Below are 22528 nucleotides of genomic sequence, written 5' to 3' on the forward strand. Positions count from 1 at the left end.
ATATATATGCAAAATGGTCCTTTCTAGTGGATGTATATTGCAGATGATTAAACTACATGATAAATATTAAAAATAAAAAAGTACTGGAAATATATACAAAAACTGCTTTTTAAAAAAGATAAGTATATCTTTAGGTAAGGGGTCAACTCGTTCCTTTTGGTTCCTCTTAAGTTTAGGTCATAAAATCACTTTCTTTGAATTCCATTTATTAATACACCTGGAACTGAATTGACTCCATTTAGCAATTCAGGTAAGCCTGATGGCAATTTACCAAACACAATATCTGACGGCAGGGCCTCTAGAGTTTGCCAACATCCTATGATATTGGAGTGAAATTAGACTGGCAATTTCCTTTTATTTCTTTTTGGAATAGAATAAATGTCCTAAGGCCACTTGCATTTACCTGAATTTTCACTAGGTCTGACCTGTTCAATTTAGACTTAGGTTAAGATTCACCATCTCAGGTAAAGAATAGGAAAGCCCACCTTCCAGCCTGAGGAAATGGCACCAACAGATTTATTTCTTAATAAACACTTGTTGACTTGAGGATGGTTGAGAGGTTCATGTAGTTTGTTCCTATTGGAACTAAGCGTCGTCTAAACTAATCCTAAATGTGTGGGAGAGGAGGGCAGGGAGATACACGAGCAAATGGAGAAAGAAAAAGTGAGTAAGGGGACCGCCTCCAGCTCTACGCACCTGTTCAGCGAGCTGGAGTCAAAAATGGGGAAGCACGGAGGCCACCGGCGACAAGAGCCGGGGGTACTAGGAACCCCGAGCGCGGCACTGAGGGCGGAGACCGAGGGGGGGCGGGCCAAAGCGGCCTCCGCTCCTCCCCTGGCCGGGGCGGCCCCGAGACCGCGACCCACCTCTCCCGCGTCATCTTCGTCACGGCGCCACCGGACAGCCATGCCGGGCCGCCTGCTGTGGGGCTTGTGGCAGCGATGGCGCCGTTACAGGTACCGCTTCGTACCGTGGATCGCGCTGAACCTAAGCCACAACCCGAGGTGAGAAGACGAGGCGCCTGGAGCAGGGGTATCTTCCTTCAACCTGGCGACTCTACCGCGGCCGCTGGGCCTGAGGCGAGCGAGCCCGAGGTGGGCGGAGCTTCAGGTGGCTAAGGGGCCTGAGTCTAGCAGGCTCCTGGTGGGCGGGGCCTGAAGAGGGAGGAGTCTGGGGCAACTACAGGGCCTGAGGCAGGCGGGGCCAAAGTGGGCGGACCCAGAGTTAGGCGGGTCCGTGGCTGAGGCTGGTGTAGTCGAAGGAGCCCGGGGACCCGAAAGGGGCGTGGAGCTTTAGGTGGGCAGGGCCTGAGGCCTATCCCATCGTACCCCGCGCTTCGAGGTCTGCGTGGTCGGGGTCGTGAAAAAGAAGAAAATTCATACAGCGTAAGGGTGCGTGCCCACCTCTCCTCCAAGGAATAGTTAGGAGCTTGAAATTCCTTAGAAAAGCCAAACCGAAGTTTATTTTCACAGCTCCGTAGTTTATACAGTGAAAGCAATCCAGCCCGGCTATAAGGATAACAGCTTGGAGCAGCTCACGCATGAAAATGAACAAAAAGCCACTAAAAGCACGTCAGAATGTTGGGTCTGAAGGAAGGGATCTATCCAGCTGAGTGGGTGACCGTGGCATCAGCGTTATTGCTGGCTTTAGTAGGTGGCAGTGCTAGTGATCCGGAAGAAGCCCACATAACGCTTACTTAAATAGGCGAACTAGCTCCGACGAAGGCTAATTAATGATGAAAGAGTTTTCGCAAAGTTTTATACTACCGAAACGTGAATTCAGATGCATCATTAATTATAAAATTGTGAGGCAGATTTCTTCCTTTTTGTTCAGAAGTGAAAATAATACCATTATGGAAATAAAAGGGATGTAGTCATTAAAGAAGTAAGTACTCCTGGGAGAGTATGTGACAAAGTGTGTAATGCTAAATTTGTATTTGAAACTACACACCTAAAAAAAGCCATCGCATATGAAGATTTTCATTATGTTGATAACATCCACATAATGGCCATGGGTGCCTTGGGGTCAAAAGAGCTATCTGTTTCTGGCTCTCCTACTTAACACCTTTAGTACCTTGGGCAATTCCTTAACATCTCCAAGCCTGTTTCCTTTTCTGCAGAAATGACAGAATGAATGTTAAGGACCCAACAGTATTTGGTACACATTGGGCCTTTCGTAAATATTTGTTGTTTTTAACTTGTGTAGGTATTACTGGAAGTTACGTAACTAGAGCTACACCCAAACAATTCTTTTCCTAACTTCTTAGTTTTCTGCTCATCATACACATGAGAATAATCTTCATTAAGGCCAGTAACCCAGAAGGCATCAAGACAGCTTGGCTTTTATAAGTTGAAAAGGTAGTGAATAGAAACTTTTCCCATTTTCAGGACCCTCCGATACGTTCCAGAGGAATCCAAAGACAAAGTTATCTCAGATGAAGATGTCCTAGGAACATTACTGAAAGTTTTCCAGGCTCTATTCATAAATGATTTCAATAAACAATCAGATATCTTGACTATGCTTCCTGAACCTGTTAAATCAAAATATCAAGACCTACTGTCAGTTCAACATCCAAGGGTGAAACTGCTTGAATACAGACATCATCAGCAAAATATCCTTAAACCAGAAGAAGTTCTCTATAAAACATTGGGTTTCAGTATTGCCCGAGCAACTAGCTCATTAATGTCTGCTGGAAAAGGTGTCTTCGTTACTAAAGGATTGGTACCAAAAGGCGTGGTTGTATCTATGTATCCTGGTAATGACACAATTAGTACTTGGCCAACAGTTTCTTATATATTGATAAATATAAGTTCAAAAAAATACCTAGCCTTATAATTCTTAGAGTAAGGAAACTCAAGATTTCCACATATTTTAAACCCTGATTTGGAAATTAACTATAAATTATCTTATTTGTTAAAAAGTATCCGTAAGTATTTGTTAGGATAAATGCACTTGTTTTCTAAGGAAAATTTTATAGTCAATGTTTAAATTTGGGAGAATATAGTATGGCCCTACTAGAATCAAACGGAATACTTACTATGGAAGTCACTAGAGAATAAGTCAGTTTGGCTTAGATAATTGATAACTGAAGGTAAAAATGGTTATGGGTTAAAACATGAAAGATACAATTTAAACCCATAAATATCTGAGTAAAAACCTTCCTGCCATTTCTACACTTGAAAAGTAAAGCAACTTCTTTGCAAAGGATCATTGACTGGAGTGCTCAGCAGAATATGTTTTTTGTTAAACTAACATTATATTATTTGGTGTAGTGTAAAATACATGTGGTTGTTTGTTGACCTATGTTTTTAAAAAAAGTCCTTCTATTTTCTAATTTTCATCCCTAAGCAAAGGAGCCTCAGTTTCTCCCTACAGAACTAACTCATAAAGACTAAATAGAACAAGCCAGCAACAAATTAACACTGGAATAAATTTAATAGCTTAACATGCCTAGAACATAAAGACAGTACCCAGTAAATATTAATTTTCTCATTTCCTCCATTGCCATTGAAAGGAGAAACAACCTGAATGTCAGATCATCTATTCCCATGTATGTCTACATTATTTAATTGGTTATTAACAAAATACATTTCTTAAAAGACTCTTTGACAGATGTTAAATCATACTTTANGAGGGCAGTGTCACTGGCCCTCATATGTGGGATCTGAACCGGGGCCCTCTGGCGTCCTAAGCCAGTTCTTAACCATCGCGCCATTCGGCCGGCCCCAATGAAAACAAACTTTGATGAAAGATACTTAAGTACACATAATAAATGGTAATATATTCTGTGTTCATGGATTAAAAGAATATTGTTAAAATGTCCATACTACTCAAAGCCATTTTTACATTCAATGCAATCTCTGTCAAAATTCCAGTGACATTTTTCACAGAGTAGAAAAAAAACTAAAATTTGTATGGAATGACAAAAGACCCTTAATAGCCAAAGCAATCCTGAAAAAGGAAATGCTGGAAACATCCCACTTTCTGATTTTAAACTATACTAGAAAGCTATACTAACCAAAATGGTATGGTACTGGCAAAAAATAGACACATAGATCAATGGAACAGAATCAAGAGCCCAGGAATAAAACTCTCTTATACATTCAACTAATATTTGACAAAGGAGCAAAGAATACTCACTGGGGAAAGGACAGTCTCTTCAATAAATGGTGGTGGGAAAACTGGACAGATAATATGCAAAAATAATGAAGCTGGACCACTCTCTTACACCATATACAAAAATAAACTAAAAATTTAAATGTAAGACCTGAAACCATAAAACTCCTAGAAGAAAACATAGGCATAAACTCTTTGACATTGATCTTAGCAATATCTTTTTGGATATGTTTCCTTAGGCAAGGGTAACAAAAGCAAAAATAAACAAATGGGACTATTATCAAACCAAAAAACTTCTGCGCAGAGAAAGAAACCAGCAACAAAATTAAAAGACAACCTATCGAATGTGAAAAGATATTCACAAATGATATATCTGATAAGGGGTTAATATCTAAAATATACAAGGAACTGTTACAATTCAACATATAAAAACCAAACAATCCTATTAAAAAATGGGCAGAAGGAGAACTGACTCTGGGTGGCAAACACACAATGCCATATATAGATGATGTGTTACAGAATTGTACACTTGAAACATACATAATTTCGCTAACCAATGTCACCCCAATAAATTTAACTTTAAAAAGGGCAGAGCACATGAATAGACATTTCTCCAAAGATATATAGGTGGCCAACAGACACATGCAAAGATGCTCAACATCATTAGCTATTAGGGAAATGCAAATCAAAACCACAATGAGATATCACCTCATATTTGTCAGAATGGCTATTATCAAAAAGTCAATAAATAACAAGTCTTGGCGAGGATGTGGAAAAAAGGGAACCCTCCTGAACCGTTGGTGGGATTGTAAATTGGTGAGGCTGCTATGGAAAATAGTATGGAGGTTCCTCAAAAAATTAAAAATAGAACTACCATACTCCCCAGCAATTCTACTTTTGAGTATCTATCCAAAGAAAACAAAAACACTAATTTGAAAAGATACATGCACCCCCCCCACTGTTTATTACAGCAGTATTTACAATAACCAAGATATGAAAGCAACCTAAGTGTCCAGCAATAGAAGAATGAATAAAGGAGATGTGGTATATATNGAGAAATTAAAATAAATTCTTCAATGTTACATTTATGTTCCATAGAAAGGTCCTTATGATGTTTGATTTTTACATGTTGCTCTAATGTCTTTGTCTTATTGTATAATAGGTACAGTATATCAGAAATATGAGCCAATCTTTTTCCAGTCCATTGGAAATCCATTTATTTTTAGATGCTTGGATGGGGTACTCATTGATGGAAATGACAAAGGAATATCAAAGATCGTGTACAGGTAAGTTGGTGCCCGTGTTCAAATTTAATTATAGGAGACAGAACCACACCACAATGACTATGACCACCAGCCTTAGTTGCCTTATTGACTAGACAAAAGTTTCTAAAGAGAAATTGTACTTTTTCAGTTGTAGGGTTAATTTTGCATTTTTCAATTTTATTTTTTTATTTAATTTTATTTTTTAAAGATTTTATTGGGGAATTGGGAGAGGGGAACAGAATTGAGGAATCGGGGAAGGGGAACAAGGACAGCATTGGGGAATCGGGGAAGGGGAACAGACAAGTTGCTGTCCTTTTGTTCTTCAGTCTAGCTGTGGAGGACGTGGCATCACTGGCCCATGTTGGTATTATCATTGCGCTCTTCCCCGGGCGAGGCAGTTGCTCACTGGCCATTGATCGGCCGTTCACAGTGGTTCATGGTAGCTCACAAGAGCACATGCCAGCTGCCGGCCAGCCCCACTGTAGCCTACACCGTTGCCGGTGACTCAGGGCAGCCCAGCTCCAGGTGGAGCTGTTGTTCACCATCTTAGCTGTAGAGGGCGCAGCATCACTAGCCCTCATGTGGGATCCGGAACGGGGCCCTGCTGCTCAGAGCTGGCGTCCCAAGCCAACTCTTAACCAATGCACCACTCGGCTAGTCCTTTCAATTTTATTTTAAGATACAGAAGAGTAATCCTTTAGCTAATGTTTTCACCTGTTTCAGATCTTGCAATGGGAGGGATCGACTTGGCCCACTAAAAATGAGTGATAGTACATGGCTAACATCCGAAATTCAAAATCCACTGGCTATAGGACAGTATGTCAACAATTGTTCAAATGGTAAGTTGGCACCATGGGGCTGTGAGACAAGATATAAATACAGCAGTGGTAATTCTTTTCCTTTGCCATATGACTGAATGCCAGATGCAGTTGAGTTTAACATGTATGTCAGCTATTTGAAGCCCTTAAGTTAACTATATTTAAGGCAGATACCAGAGAGAATTTGGGGAAATAATGATATGCATTATTTGGAATTCTTTAATTTACTATTTTTGTTCTGATTTTGCAGTAAATATAGGCAATTGATAAACTGCCCTCTTGATCATTATTTTGTATATAGTTACCTTAGAGATTATTTTGTCTGTGCCTTAAAATAGCCTTGTAGATTAACCACTAGACTGAATCCCTTTTCTGTTGCTAAATTTGCGAGTCACTTCTCTAGGGCTTGACTTTCCCATAAGTATAAGTTTGATCATCTGGCTACATGTAGCATAGGCTTTGGTTTAGGGAGACATGAGCTTGAAGCCTGATTCTTCTACTTAACTTTTAATCTTCTGAGCCTCTGTTTCCTGATCTTCAAAAAGTGAATAATAAAACATACCTACATACCTATAAAAATAAAACCTAACAGTGCTTGAAACATAATAGTGATTAATTTGAGCATGTTCTGATAATTTAGAAAACTGTACATCAAATATCATAATTCAGTACTGTTTTCCATGACCTTATAAAATGGCTGTTTCTAAAAATTGTATACTTATTCCTAGACAGACCAGCTAATGTCTGTTATCAGGAATTTGATGTGCCTGCGGTTTTCCCAATAGAATTGAAGCAATATCTTCCAAACATTGCCTACAGCTATGATAAACAAAGGTTAGTCTTCTAAAAGAGCTTTTCCTATCTTCTGTCTTATGCTGTACTTAAAAAAATATATTGTCTAAAACAAAGCTATATAGAATTTGCGATGAGTTCTTTTTTAGTGAAAAATTATAACTTAGATTTTTATGTTCATCACACCTTAATGTGTTCATGTAGACTTATTTGAAAATAAAAATTTTCTATTTAACTAATTCTACTTATTGCCCATTTTATTCTAGGTAGTACTTTATGAATATCAACCTTAAAGTTATTTTCAAATGATTTTTTTTTTTTGTACCTATAAAATCTTTAAAAACTGTAAGGATCATGTTCTCCATCTCACATGAGAGCACCTAAGTTGAACAAAGAGGCCAAATTACACTATTATTTCTTTTGCCCATTTCACCATTAGATTTGGAAACTTAATAGTGAAAAAAACAGGGAGTGTACCAACTACTGTTAAATTCTAAAAATTAAATTTTAAAAAATGGTGAAAAAAGGGAAAATAGACATTATTTTAATGTCCATTAGGTGTAAATGCTGTAGGACGATATAATCTTATTTCACTGTGTTGCCATTTGCTAGCAAACTTTATTTTGTATGGGTCCTATTAAATTGTCCTTTTAAAATGAATGATATTTAAAACTTAGACTATTCCCTATACTTAAAACTTGATAACTTTCCTGTGTGTGTGTGTGTGTGTGTGTGTGTGTGTGTGTGTGTGTGTGTGTGTATTTAACAATTAGGTTTTTTTAACCACATACCATGGGGCATGTCATTATTGATTATTGTTCAACCAATACAGAAAGAGTTAAATGAGTAGGACGGACATTGAAAGTTACATGACTTATATCCACAAAAAGTAATTTTAAATGTATTCATTTTAAGTAATTTTAAGTTTCCAGCTTTGCAGAATACAAAGATACAAATTAATTTTAAAATGTTAAACTATAATGAATATCATTTAAAAATGCTTTTTGTGATAACCAGTTTTAAGGACCTAAACATAAAAACATGTTCAGAAGAAGTAGTCAGTTGTACAAACTTATTGATTTGTGATTTCTTAAAATGATACAGAATAGACATACTCTAAAATTAGCTGCATCAGTGATAAGAACTATTTCCTCATGGAAATCAGATGCATGAACTAAGAGGATAATAAGGAATATTAATAAAATGACATCTATAAAACCCATATTGGTTAAATTAAAAATATGAGCTTGTATCTGTTAATACTTCTAACTTTTGTATATTTCTTTTTGTTTTCAGTACACTTCGATGTGTCATTCTTGTTGCACTCAGGGACATCAAACAAGGAGAAGAGCTTTTTTCAAACTATTATACAATTGTCAGATAGCTATGAATTAGAAATTAGGTTTTCTACTCAGCTATTGAGTTAATTCTAAATGTTTTTTTGTTAATTATTTCTGAGTTCCACCTGTAGAAGAAATATTTTGAGACCTACTTGGAGTGGGAATTTTTTGTTTTTATTGCCACGATATTTGTGTTTCAATTCCATGACAAAAGTTATTTGCTGCATTACAATTTCAAATGTGTAATGAATTAATTTTATTTGGCTTTCACTTAAATACACAGTAGCTTATTAAATTAAAACCTGCCTGAACTTACAATTTCAATGTTTTATTTTATGTATCTCTGTGGTGGTTTATAAAATTTTAGCTAAGTCATCAGCAATTCTTGAAGTGTTGATATGTATGAACTTCTACCAAAGCTCTATTTTTATAGAATAAACTAAAGCCAAAAATATTTGTTGTGTTACCATGAATTGGGGTATGCTTGTGTATGCATGTGTAATTTAGATTGTTTTAGCTGGCTAAAGGAGAAACGGGGTATCATTATACTATTTTCTCTACTTTATTTGAATATTTACACATATACAGTTTAAAACTGTGAGATTGTTTTGGCGTGGGAATATATTGGGTTGTCAGAAAAGTCATGACGCATTTTTGCAATGAAAAACAGAAAAAATATGTCATGACTTTTCCGACAGCCCAATAGTTAAAAAATTGTGGTGGGCAGAACACCTATTACCTATTTTTCCTGTTTCCATGTGGAAGGTTTCCATTAGTAATGCTCCTGGCCTCTCTCTCCACTCCCTGGAGGGAGATAATTTTTCTGAGATTATCTTTGGAGAAGAACTAGATACCTATGATCCAGACCCCTCTAGATCCTTCTCTGTGGAGAATGTCTCCTGGGCTGTCCTATGCAAGGAGTAGCCTATAGTCAGCCCAGCCAGCGATTGCGTGAGTGTCGTTCTGAGGTGCAGTATCAGTGAGCCAACTTGGCCACAGCTCTGAAGCCACCTTCTCCGGAGAGTTTTATTAGCAATAATTACTTTGATCTCCAACGACCTGACTCCTGCATCCAACTCTCAGTTCCAAACTTGGATAAGGAAGAGAGTGTTATTTATTGGGTCCCTCAAATCCTAACATGGAACCTGCATAAATCTGATGCTAACCACCTTCACTGCTACAGCCAACAGCTTTTCTCAATTTATTGCAATTTTAATAGCCTCCTGCCCGCTTTACAGAATAGATCACCAAGAGTGATTCTTTTGAAAGTCAAATCTTGACCTGCCTCTGAGTACTCCTATCCTGGAGTAAATGCCGAAGTCCTTCAAATACATGATCTAGCTGCTCATTATCTCTGAGCTCATCTGCTCACTGCACACATCACACCTGCCTCCTTGCCTCTCCTGAACCAGCCAGGCACACCCATCTCAGGACTTTTGCACTAGCTCTCTCTGCATGCAAAGACCTCCCCGCAGACAGCCATATAACTCATTCTCTCTCTCCCTCACTCTCTCATTATTTTTCTCAAACTCATTTGTCTTTTGTGTCACAAAGATCCTGAGAAACCAAGGGGGACTCATCTTGTTAAAAAGCCAATCTACTTGACTTAAGATCCTGTTACCTAGAACTTTGTGTACATTCAAAATATGGAAACTAACTCCTATGGACATATTAGGTGGGCTGAGTATTTACAAATGAAGTGGTACAATGTCAATGACTTAAAAAACAGTTAAAAAAATACATGTTATATAGAGATCAAATATAATGCTAATTGTTCTGTCTGGGTGGTTCTTTATACCTTTCTTATCACTTTTGTCTTAAAAGTTTTGGGGGGTTTTTTTAGTTGGAGAAAAAGTCACTATCAGCTTAAGAATAACATGTCATCAAATATTTAGTGAATACCTACCATGTGAAAGATCCTGAGAGGTTTAAAGAATAAAACAGTTTTTGTTCATAAAATGCTCCCAGTAGGAGAATAAAGCTTGCATAGTATGACTTGCTCTGGACTGGAAAAATGGAGTAAAGATTTTTTTTTAAATAAGACATAATTTTAAAAATAGAACATTTTTTACTAAAATAATTCAAATTTATAAGTGGCTATTTTCATTTCTGGCATGTTTATGAAATGCTTTTATGAATTCTACACCAGAAAACAATTTTAACAGTATTGGCTTTACCTCTGTAAAAAACTCATCAAAATTGAGGTACACAACAGAGTACAGTCTCTCTCTGAAGTGAATGTTAGCTAGGGTATTAAACCTAGAAAAAAGTGAGCATTCCCCATCTAGGACCATGAGATCAGTGCCGCTGGCACTGTTTTGTCACCATCAGCCACAAAAACAGGATGAAGATTAGGGATCTTTAACCTGGATGGGATATGGTCAACAGTACCATGTCCCAGGGATTGGTTTAAATTGTGTATTATGAAATGTCCAATTGACAGATGCCATGAGGCCTTTGAGAAGTCAGAAAAGCAGCAGGTTCAAAAAGCATACCATCAACGGAAATTATGGCCAAAAGGGTAAGGTCTAGAAGTCACTACATTCTGCTCCCACAAGGCTCTCTCCTCCTTCCCCTAAAAGCTCTACTTGGCTGTACTCTTGGCTATATTCAAAAGTCCCCCTTGTTGAAGGTATTTACATGTATGTGTCCACCACAGAGCCCTGCACATCAAGGCTCTTGGGTGTCGTTGAGTGAAGGAATGTGGTTTTAGACAAGTAACCAAAGTAGAGGAGTCAAGGTGGGTTTGTTTTTGTTTTTTCACTTTTATCCTCCTTTTGTCCTTACACAAAATCTGGATCTTATATGCAATCTGATCACTGCATATTAATAGAACTAGACAGAGAAAGTTCTGGTAAGAGCAAATGAAATATGGGGACAAACTTGTGAAATTAGGCTAAAAGATCTTTACCCTGAAAACATGAAGACTCAGCGAAGATATTTCTAGTCTACTAAACTATGAATGTTATAGATAAGACTCGTTTACCATAAATATATTGTCAAATAATAGCGTGATCAAATTTCAGCTATGTTCATAAAAGACACAGTGACCTAGAACAGTGTTTGAAACATAAGACAGTCAATAAATATTTCCTGCATTAGCCTGAAAGTATAATCTTCACTTTGGGATGACTATTGTACAATTCAGTTATAAATGAAAATTTACCACAGAGGATTTAAAGAAAACTTATTTTATCTACCAACTTTATTACTTATCAAATGTTTACTACATCTAAAGCCAATTTAGCAGTGGTTAAATATCTACCCATGTGTTATAGCTTAAGATTCATTAAATAAAAACCTATTTGTGGGCTGGCCAACTGGCACATTGGTGAGGAGTTGGCTTGGGACACCAGCTCTGAACAGCAAGGCCTGGGTTCGGATCCCACGTGAGGGCCACTGACGCTGCGCCCTCTACAGCTAAGATGGTGAACAACAGCTTGACCTGGAACTGGGCTGCTGTGAGTCGCCAGTGACGGCGTAGGCTGCAGTGGGGCTGGCTGGTAGATGGCGTGAGCTTTGTTTGGTGAGCAGCCGTCCAATGGCCGGCGAGCAACTGCCTCACCTGGGAAGGGCGCAATGATAATACCAACATGGGCCAGTGAAGCGACATCCTCCACAACTAGACTGAAGAAAAGGACAGCAACTTGTCTGTTCCCCTTCCCGATTCCCCAACACTGTTCCCCTCCCCCAAGTCTCCAATAAAAATCTTTAAAAAAAAACCAAAAAACTATTTGTAGCAAATATTCACACGAACCAAGAAAAAAAAAAGATTTCCAGATTTTTATTTCTGGAACTGTACACCAGGTATTAAAGTACAACAAATACAAAATGCTCAAAAAAATCAGTGTTTATGTACAAATATTAAAATCAATACAACAATAGCAACTTCCTCTTGAACATCTGATACTAAAACTTGTTCTGATTGTCACTAATTAATCTCATACAGGGTACTTACTTCAAACTGGGACCATTGGAATCACTGGTTATCTAAAAGGAATTTTAATATCTACCATATTTAACAATAAAACTAATAGTTTCCTCCTTTTAGTGAAAAAATTAAGAACTTTTTAAAAAACATAGCAATGTCAATATTTTTATAAATTATTTCAATTTCCATTTGTAGACAATGTGCTTTGAAACTCTGGGCAAACAATCTCCTTGGTGGTCAGGTTTATTCATTAGTTTACATTCAAAGTTGAAATATTCACTAGAGACTTTGGTTAAATTAAATAGTATCACTATGCTCTATTAGATCTGACATCCTCAAATATTTATGACCCTCAATTTTAAAAATTAAAAAGGAAACAATTGCACAATTCTTTGACCTAATTGTACACACTTTAGTATTGTTTAAACAGTATTCTACATCCTTCAAGTAAATTCAGCAGTTGACCATGACAAGAGGAAAACTGAACATTTAAAAAGCTAGCATGAAAAAGATGAAGTACGACTAATAAAAGTAAAGTATTGCTATAATCACAGCACCAGTTACACTTCTAAATGAATCCGCCGTCCTCTTCAAATTCTCTGTACATAAAAGATACATCAGCCAACACTGCAACTGCTCACCATGGATTTTTGGTTTGTTCATACGAAAATAATGCAGCAAAGGAAAAAAAAAAAGAATTTATCACAGTTTGTTATAAGAATTGTGCTTAACACTTGATAATAAAGGCATTATTGTTTCTTCATGTGATTGCAAATCAGTTACTTCCATCCTCTCAAACGCAATTCTTCTAATAAACAGTAACAAATTCTCTGTTAAGATGCTTAAACGGGAAAAAAAAAAAACAGCCAGTAAATCAAGCTTTTAAAAGAAAATTCAATAAATAGCTATTTTACATGGATAAAGTCATAGTGGTACAATTTATGAATGTCACATCAAGCATGCACAAAAATGGTATTATACATGGCAGAAGCAGTCAGAAAATATTGAATTAGATCTAAAAAGATATGAAGAATTTACACATATATACAAAAATCTTGCAAATTATTGCCTCATTTTAACAAGGAATTAAAAGTAAACGTTACCAGCTAGTTAAGCACTCTCTAAGAGGCTAAAATCAGATTGGCATTTAAAAATCTATTAAACTAGCTGTAATTTATTTTTCTCTCATATCATTTTCTGAATTTTGGTCAAAAATCTTTATTTAAATAACTAAAGTGTCCATTCAACTTGCTGATAATCAAAACTTTAGATAAGAAACACTGTTTCCATCTTATATCAAGATCCCAGCAATGCATAGATAAACTGAATATATTACTGCATCAGCTACTGAGAATGGGGATGTTCATTTAAGTGCAACTGGTATTACCATTCAGTCATCTTTGTGTAAATTATTTTATACAACCAGCCACTGTAAACCCAGAGTGAAAATTAAAGTGATAACAATGGAAGATTATGGCCAGTATCTTAGTAAATTATAGAAGTTGTACTGATTTTCAACAAAAGAAATAAGGTCAAAGTTTAGCACAACACCACAGCAATAAGAAGCTGACAACTTGGATAAAAATATCTAAAAGCAACATACAGCCCAGGCTACCCATTTTTTACTGTGTGCATACAGGAATGCTAGACTTTAGATGTATAAATTAGAGAATGATTTTAAGTTATTAATTTATCTACTTTTGTCCACTGTGCTAACCTACATTTTATAGTAAATGTGCTACTGCGTAAACACTTCAAAGCAATCTTCATTAAAATGCTGCAAAGAAAAACAAGAATACACATCATCCAAAACTAAGGACGTCATTGCAGTTCACAGTTTGTATAATAAATACCCTCCCTTTCCATCACTACTAAGGTTACTACAATCTACCTACTCATCAGCACAACCTTGAAGTGACTTACACTTACAAATATCAGCAATGCAGCCAAACATTTCAGTTTTTTGCAAAGCAATACAACTAGAAGAAACTGAAAATTTAATTAAGGCGGTACCAAAAAAAAAAAAGTAAAATTCTGTTTTAACTGAAATATAAAAGCAAAGCTTATTACATCCTAATACTGTATTACATATTGTTTGAATTCACCTTGTAACTTAAAGATGCATGTCTATAGAGCCAAAATGGCCAATCTCATTCACGTTTGCAATAAAAATAAAAGTGAGTTTGAGATGCATCTGAATGTTTATAACTTTTTAAATCTTAAAGTGGTAACGGACCATTCTATTTCAGATAGGAACTCACATTTTTCTTGCCAACTGTTCAAGCTAAACAAAATCGTTTAAATATACTTCAAGGTTCTACTGCATTATGTGTAAATCCAGAAGTCCCTCCTAAATATTAACACTTCGAACTGCAGTGCTACAAACAACTTAAGAGGTGTCCCAAAATGTAAACCAATGAGTGGCAACATCCTAGGCTTTGTAGACTGTGCCCTGCCAGTCAACTGCCTCAGGATAAACTAAGTTATCAATGTCTGGTATAATTTTTACAATTACAATCTTGTCAATGGTGGACAAAAACCTCATCGGAATACCACATCTTCAAACGCCACATTATTAGCCAACAAATGAAGTTACACAAAAATCTTCTGACAGCAAAATGACTGATTTTGTGTAAGGTAGCCCTGGTCTAGTATTTTCAAATAGGATCCAAGCAAGCGTCTTCATAATTTGCACACAGTTCCTCGTGCTGGCTTCCATAAAGATGGACTTGCTGTTTTGTAAACTGAAGTGCTCTAGTTGAATAACATGAGAGAAGTTTCCATTTTAAAAAAATCTTTGCATGTTTGTGCAGTTTAAAGAAACCTACCCCTGCTTTTAGTTAAGAAAATAAAACCAAAAAATGCTACATTTAGCAGGGATCAGGATCGGTACCTGTAAACATTGTTATTCCACTGCATCCATTACGGCAAAAGGAATTTACTCGAAAAGAAGCCACTCCATTCAGTTCAGAACATCTGTGCTGGTTTTGAGCTGGTGGCCTCTGTCTACAGGTTTTAAAATTGGGTGTGAGGGCAGTGGGGAACAGAAAAGAATAGAAAAAGAAGGGAGTGGGGAAGAGGTATTGGGAGATGAGGAAGAGATAAGCAGAGCTTAAAGCTGCACCACAGAGTTCAATCTTAGTTCCCAACTCTGCTGATCATAGTTCGTTTCCACATTTATGGATTGAAAAATGAAAATACTCTTGATAAATCAAGATATAGTTCTATACATACTGACATCACTGATGTCATAGTGAAAAACGTTCAAACTTCCAGTGAAAGACTAAGCAAACCTGATACTTCCCTCAAGTTTACTGGTACTGCACACCCACGGTTTCTGGGTCCCTCACTCATGTCACTCAGAGTGAAGGGCGGCATGCTGATGCAGAGCGTGGGCACTGATGAAACCATTGGTCTCATTGGCAGACAGGCTGCCAAAGTCAGCCACAGAGACGGCCATTTTGGCACTGGTGATGTGATGTGTGTGATTTTCAAAGTCCACACCCAAATTATTTACAGAAACCTCATTTATAAAGGATTCAGGAACAGCAATGCCCATTTTCAATCTCTTCGCTGGTCTTTCTGACTCTTCACTGCACATGTTCATGGGGTTTAGCTCCGAATGATAAAATCCAGTCTCAAATAAATTAAAACAATCACTTTCCCCATTGCTGGGCAAGGTGAGTAACTCCTCCGTTACAACAGGCACATGATTTACTTGTCCACGGGGTGTGTTGCCCAGTGGAGGAAAGCTATCATCCAAACAATTCACATCCGTGGGGTTGCAGCCGGTTGCTACACTGTTGGTCAAAGCTAAAAAGAAAAAAATAGGAAATGGTTTATAAGTAAATGGTCCTGTGTCATGAAACAAAGAGGACACAATTTTGGGCCAAGCTAAAGAACACAAAAATATGCCCATTTTACCTGTCAAGTCACTGGCAGTGAAAGAGTTGAGAATGTTCAGCTGTTGATCAGGAATAGGCTCAGGCCGGTTGGAAGTTAAGGCTGAAGAATTGACTGTCCCACCCAGAGCTTCTGTTTCATCTACCAAACGATCCATGTAGTCCCTGAAAAACACACCCAATTATTTTATGACTGCCCATCACAGTTACAAATTAAAGTTCCTGAGGACAAGCTCAAGGAACTTACGTAACTCCAGGGTGATGGTTATATCGTTTCTTTCCAAATCTTGTCTGTTGAGCAAAGTAATCATAGCGTTCAGATTTCTTCCACATATAGTAGAATGCTACACATTCAGCAACTGTTCTAGTTCTCACCTAACAAAAAGAAATTGGATTTTTAAAAACAAACCCACCACATTTTTTATTATTTATTTTTTTACAACACTGCACCTTCAATCCATGGGACATTTTCTATCCTCCTAATTATGAAATTCTGAGCATTTTATTAGTGAAATGACTTTACATTTACACTATTTAATAATGAGGCTACCTTCAAAAGCCCAAGGTTTTTTTATTTAAATCAGAATGTATTAGTTTATAAAATAAATGAATATCCAGAAATTATCTTACCATCTTTATTGAGAATTGTAAAACACTAGCATCCTCTACTTTTCTTTATTGAACTCTGTGATTCTTTGTCGCTGCAGCAGGGGTCCTTCTTAATTCTGAGGGGTCCATCAATGGGCCTCATTGAAATCTATTAATTCCTAAAATTATATGTAAATACACTTTTCTGGGAAGAAGGACTGTGGATTCATCAGACTATCAAAGGGTTCCATGATCCAAAAGAGACTACAAACTCTTGGAAAAGGTATCGGCACTCTACTGCATCTGGAATTTAAGATGATCTGCTAGCTAAAAGCAGGGTTTTTTTCCTCCAACATATATTTGGCTCTTATCTCCAAAAGAGTTTAATAAGAACAACAACACTAAAATCTGAGCCTCACCAACTCGGCTCCACATTCAGACCAGTGCTCCTCTAACTATTCACAGCTACAAGTATGAGTTCAGAAGTACAGACAAAACTCTGTGTCTTTATCACACTTACTCCACTGCTTAATCAGTACCCAATAAGGAAGTTTTAGTATCTCTATCCTAACTAGTGAGCATGTTTTAAGATAATAATATAGGGACAAGCTTTTTAAACCAAAAAATAAAGCATACATTTCAATAAACATCACTAACTTTAAGTCTTCACAGAGAATATGGGCTTCATGGGGACAGAGACCTTTCCTGTCTTATTCACAGATATATCTCTAGTGCTTAAAACAATGTCTGGTAAATTACAGGGCTTAATTATTTATGAAATAAATGGATAAATTTCATAAGTCATTGCAAAACTGATGTTTTTGGGGCAACCCAGATGTCTTTAACAATCTTTTATCCACTAAACACTTCATTTCATCTTTGAAAAAAAATTAGGTTTTCATAAATACAAAAAAAGTATGAAACTATTCAACATCATAACAGAAGGTCTAGCCAATGCAATAACACAAGAAAAAGAAATCAATGACATATAGATTGAGAAGGATGAAATAAAACTCTGTTCACAGATGACATGATTATCTATATAGAGAATCCCAAAGAATCACCAAAAAAACTTCCTGAAACTAAGAAAGGATTATAGCAAGGTTGCAGGATACAAGGTTAATATGCAAAAGTCAACTGCTATACCAACAATGAACAATTGATATTTGAAATTAAAACCACAATACCATTTACATTACCACACTCAAAAATGAAATACTTAGGCATAAATCTAACAAAATATGTGCAAGATCTATATAAAGGAAACTATAAAACTCTAAGAAATCAAAGAAGATCTAAATAAATGGAGAGAGTCTATATTCATGGGTGGGAAGACTCATTATTGTTAGGATGTCAGTTCTTCCCAATGTGCTCTATAGATTTAGTGCAATCCTGAACAAAATCCCAGCAAGTTATTTAGTAAATATTGACAAACTAATTCTAAAGTTAATTGGAAAGGCAAAAAACCCAGGATAGCCAACACAACATTGAAGGAGAGAACCATGTTGGAGGACTGACACTCCCAAATTCAAGACTTACTATAAAACTACAGTAGTCAAGATAGTATGGTACTGGTGAAAAAACAGACAGCTTAATGGAACAAAAAAAAGAGCACAGAAATAGACCCACACAGTCAACTAATCTTTGGCCAAAGGAAATTCAATGAAGAAAATATAGTCTTTTCAACAAGTGGTGCTAGAAAAACTGGACAGCCACATGCAAAAAAGAACAAAAGAAAGAAAGAAAGAGAGAAAGAGAGAGAGAGAGAGAGAGAGAGAGAGAGAGAGAGAGAGAGAGAGAGAGAGAGAGAGGAGGGAGGAAAAGGGAGAGAGGGGGAGAAGGGAGAAAGGAAGAATCTATAATAGATACAGATCTCACATTTTTTCTCAAAAATTAATTCAAAATNAGAGAGAGAGAGAGAGAGAGAGAGAGAGAGAGAGAAAGAAAGGGAGGGGGGAGGGAGGGAGGAAAAGGGAGAGAGGGGGAGAAGGGAGAAAGGAAGAATCTATAATAGATACAGATCTCACATTTTTTCTCAAAAATTAATTCAAAATTGATTATGGACCTAAATGTAAAACTTAGAAGATGACATAGGAGAAAACCTAGATGACGTTTGGGATGGCGATGACTTTAGATGCAACACTAAAAGCATGATCTATGGAAGAAAATTTGGTAAGCTGGACTTCTTAAACAACTACTTAAAAACTTCTACTCTGCAAAGACACTGTTAAAAGAATGAAAAGACAAACCACAGACTGGGAGAAAATATTTGTAATACATATCTGATGAAGGACCATGATCCAAAACATATAAAGAAATCTTAAAACTCAACAATAAGAAAAAAACACTGATTAAAAAAATGGGCTAAAGACCTTAGTAAGCACCAGAGAAGATACACAGATGGCAAACGAGCATATGAAAAGATGCTCCACATCATATATCACCAGGGAAATGCTAACTAAAACATCAAGTTACCACAACACACCTACTAGAATACCCAGAATCTAAAACACTGACAACACCAAATGATGGCAACGATATGGCAACGGAACTCTCATTGCTGGAGGGAATGTAAAACGGTACAGCTACTTTGAAAGACAGTTTGGCAATTTTTCTTTTTTTTGAAATTTTTATTGGGTAACAGTGTTTTTTCCAGGACCCATCAGCTCCAAGTCAAGTCGTTGTCCTTCAATCTAGTTGTAGAGGGCACAGCTCAGCTCCAAGTCCAGTCACTGTTTTCAATCTAGTTGTGGGGGGTGCAGGCCCACCATCCCATGCGGGAATCAAACCAGCAACTTTGTTGTTAAGAGCACAAGTTCTAACCAACTAAGCCACCAGGCCGCCCCGGCAATTTCTTACAAAACCAAACATACTCTGACCATACAATCCAGCAATCACACCCATTATTATTTACCCAAAGAAGTGAAAATTTACGTCCACAGAAAAACCTCCACACAGATGTTTACAGCAGCTTTATTCATAATTGTCAAAACCTGAAAGCAACCAACATGTCCTCCAACAGGTGAATGAATAAACAAACTGGTAACATCCACAGAATGGAATAAAAAGAAATGTGATTAAAAAAAAAAAAAGAGCTATCAAGGCATGAAAAGACATGGAGAATCCTTAAGTGAATATTAAGTGAATCCTTAAGTCAACAAAGTCAATCTGAAAAGACTACATACAATATGATTCCAACTACATGACATTCTGAAATGGCAAAAATATAGAGACAGTAAAAAGCCTGAGGTTAAGGTGGGGGGAAGGGAGGGAGGGGAGGGGAGAAGAATAGGTTGGAAGGTTAGAGCACAGGGCATTTTTCGGTTAGTGGAACTATTCTGTATGATACTATAATGGTGGATACATGTCATTATACATTTGTCAAAACCCATTGTCTATACAACACAAAGAATGAACTGTAATATAAACTACAGACTTCAGTTAATAACAATGTATCAATATTGGTTTATTAATTATAACAAATGCATCACACTAATTTAAGATTAATATTAGTGGAAGCTGTGCATATGCAGGGAGAAGGGGTATAAGGGAACTCTGTACTTTCTGATCAATTTTTCTGTAAACCAAAAACTCCTCTAAAAAATCTAGTCTATTAAAGAGAAAGGCATAAAATATTGACCTACCCACCTAATACTTCACGATCTGTTCCTTTAGGATAAAGAGATAATAAACAAAGCAAACTTTAATGAGAATTATTCCAAACTATTAGACTATACACACACCCATTTTATTTTTCAGAGCACCTTTGGGTTCACAGCAGACTTGAGCAGAAAGTACAGGAGGTTCCCATATACTTGCTGTTTTCACACATGCACATCAATATCTCCACCACAATAGTACATTTGTTACAATCGATGAACCTACAGGCTCATCTTTATCACCCAAAATCATCATTTACATTAGGGTTCACTCCTGGTATTGTATATTCTATGAGTTTTGACAAATATATAATGGTGTGTGTATCCACCATTACAGTATCATACAGAGTAGTTTCACTGCCCTAAAAATCCTGTGCTCTGACTACCCATCCCTCCCTCCTCACTAATCCCTGGAACACTGATCTTTTTACTGTCTCCACAGTTTTGCCTTTTCCAGAATCATAGAATAATTGGAATCATATGGTATGCAGCCTTTTCAAACTGGCTTCTTTAGCTTAGCAATATGCACTTAAAGTTCCTCCATGTCCTTTTATGGCTGGATAGCTCATTTCTTTCAAGAGCTAAATAATAACTTCATCATATGGATGTGCCACAGTGTATCTATTCACCTCAAAGGACATCTTAATTACTTGCAAGTTTTAGCAATTATGATTAAAGCTGCTAGAAACATTTGTGTGCAAGTTTTTGTATGGACATCACTTTTCAACTCCTTTGGGTAAATATCAATGAGTACCATTGCCAGATTGTATGGTAAGAGTATGGTTAGTTTTGTAAGAAAATTGCCAAGCTCCTTCAAAGTGGCTGTACCATTTCGCATTCTCACCAGCAATGAATGAGACTTCCAGCTGCTCCACAACCTCACCAGTGTTTGACGTTAGAATATTTTTAATTGCTTTTAGTAATGAATGTTTCTTCAGCAACTTCAGTTCTTGCTGCTAAAGAGAAATATTTTTGAGGCCACAAACCTCTGAATAGTTTAGAAAGAAATCACAGTCAAGGAAAATGATAGAAGAGTAAGACTTCCTGAAAAATACAGTAAATGCATTTTTTTGTAAGTAGAGTATGAAAATTGTGTATGTGAAAAGATATGTGAGTATACTACCAGCCATCCCATGAGCAGGCTGCGGCATCTATGAGCAAATCCCAGTAATATTTAGAGCAATCGTAGAAATGTTAGTGGCGGGGAAGCATTAACAAGTGGCTTCCTTTTTTTCTACCCAAGTGGCTGGTAAATCAGTTGCTTATATTCATTGTAATTACTAAGCAATCTCTCCGTATTAATTTGCCTAACTTACCTTATTCTTCTGTATAAGATGAAAATCTTTTCCAAAAATCATGAGTGCATGTTCAAAGCTCCGGCATTCTTCTTCCGTCCACGCAGTCATTCCCTCTATGGAAATGTTAAAACAAAATTCATTGGCCTCAGAACTCTTTTATATGAATCACTGATTTACTTTCAGTGTGTCTTCCCCATAAAAGGCCATAAACACGCTCTCTCTCTACACACACACACACACGTTCTACATGTTGAAAATTTCAGTTAGGATCACAAAAAGTATGCATGCTATAAATCTTTTGAAAGTCTATAATACCAAAATATAAACACTGTTTTTTTCTCTGCATGGTGGAGTAAGAATTTAATGTTTTTCTATAGTTTATGCTGATTGTTTTTCTGATTTTTAAAAACAATGCACATATACTTTTTTTAATTAGAAAAAAGGTTATCTCCTTTATGGGGAAAAACACATTATTTTGGTCTTACATCAAAACTGTAAGTTCTTTAGTTGAAGAATATAAATAATCAATACATATTTATTTAAAGTCAGTTTTCGGAGTGTTATACTCTGGAAATATAAAAGAAATAAGAAACAGCCCCTGCTCTCAAAAGGCTTAAATCCTATTGAACTTCGCCATAAATGCTAATGGTTTTTTTTTGGTTTTTTTTGTTGTTTTTTTTTAAAGATTTTTTTTTTATTGGGGAATTGGGGGGATGGGAGCAGTGCTGGGGAATTGGGGAAAGGGGAACAGACAAGTTGCTGTCATTTTGTTCTTCAGTCTAGTTGTGGAGGGCATTGCTTCACTGGCCCAAGTTGGCA

At 36.7% G+C, this 22528-nt stretch overlaps 2 protein-coding genes and 1 long non-coding RNA gene across 8 annotated transcripts in view; 1 reads left to right on the forward strand and 2 right to left on the reverse strand.

Moving 5' to 3' along the window:
* The window catches only part of LOC109385709 (uncharacterized), a 53123-nt gene extending 52347 nt beyond the window's left edge, over positions 1-776 (reverse strand). Inside the window, exon 1 of the long non-coding RNA XR_002124675.1 lies at positions 697-776. This is a non-coding gene — a long non-coding RNA (uncharacterized LOC109385709). The remainder of the gene's footprint in view (positions 1-696) is intronic.
* Positions 639-17973, forward strand: SETD9 (SET domain containing 9). Of its 2 annotated transcripts, none has more exons than XM_019648225.1 (6): positions 639-1004; positions 2388-2755; positions 5279-5402; positions 6105-6220; positions 6928-7033; positions 17778-17973. In XM_019648225.1, exons 1-6 carry the CDS (start codon positions 649-651, stop codon positions 17779-17781), a joined length of 1074 nt encoding a protein of 357 aa, XP_019503770.1. In that variant the 5' UTR covers positions 639-648; the 3' UTR covers positions 17782-17973. The 2 variants fall into 2 exon arrangements, with proteins under 2 accessions (XP_019503770.1, XP_019503769.1); XM_019648224.1 differs by lacking the exon at positions 17778-17973 and adding an exon at positions 8288-8785 and having other exon boundaries at positions 645-1004.
* The window catches only part of MIER3 (MIER family member 3), a 34060-nt gene continuing 23628 nt past the window's right edge, over positions 12097-22528 (reverse strand). For all 5 annotated transcript variants that reach the window (XM_019648220.1, XM_019648218.1, XM_019648222.1 and 2 more), the window contains 4 exons: positions 21728-21822; positions 16412-16539; positions 16187-16329; positions 12097-16075 (listed from right to left, as the gene is read on the reverse strand). In XM_019648220.1, coding sequence (XP_019503765.1) covers positions 15618-16075; positions 16187-16329; positions 16412-16539; positions 21728-21822 — 824 coding nt within the window. In that variant the 3' untranslated portion in view covers positions 12097-15617. The remainder of the gene's footprint in view (positions 16076-16186; positions 16330-16411; positions 16540-21727; positions 21823-22528) is intronic.

The sequence above is a fragment of the Hipposideros armiger genome, unplaced genomic scaffold (genome assembly GCF_001890085.2).
Source record: "Hipposideros armiger isolate ML-2016 unplaced genomic scaffold, ASM189008v1 scaffold_122, whole genome shotgun sequence".
In the NCBI taxonomy this organism is placed as follows: domain Eukaryota; kingdom Metazoa; phylum Chordata; class Mammalia; order Chiroptera; family Hipposideridae; genus Hipposideros; species Hipposideros armiger.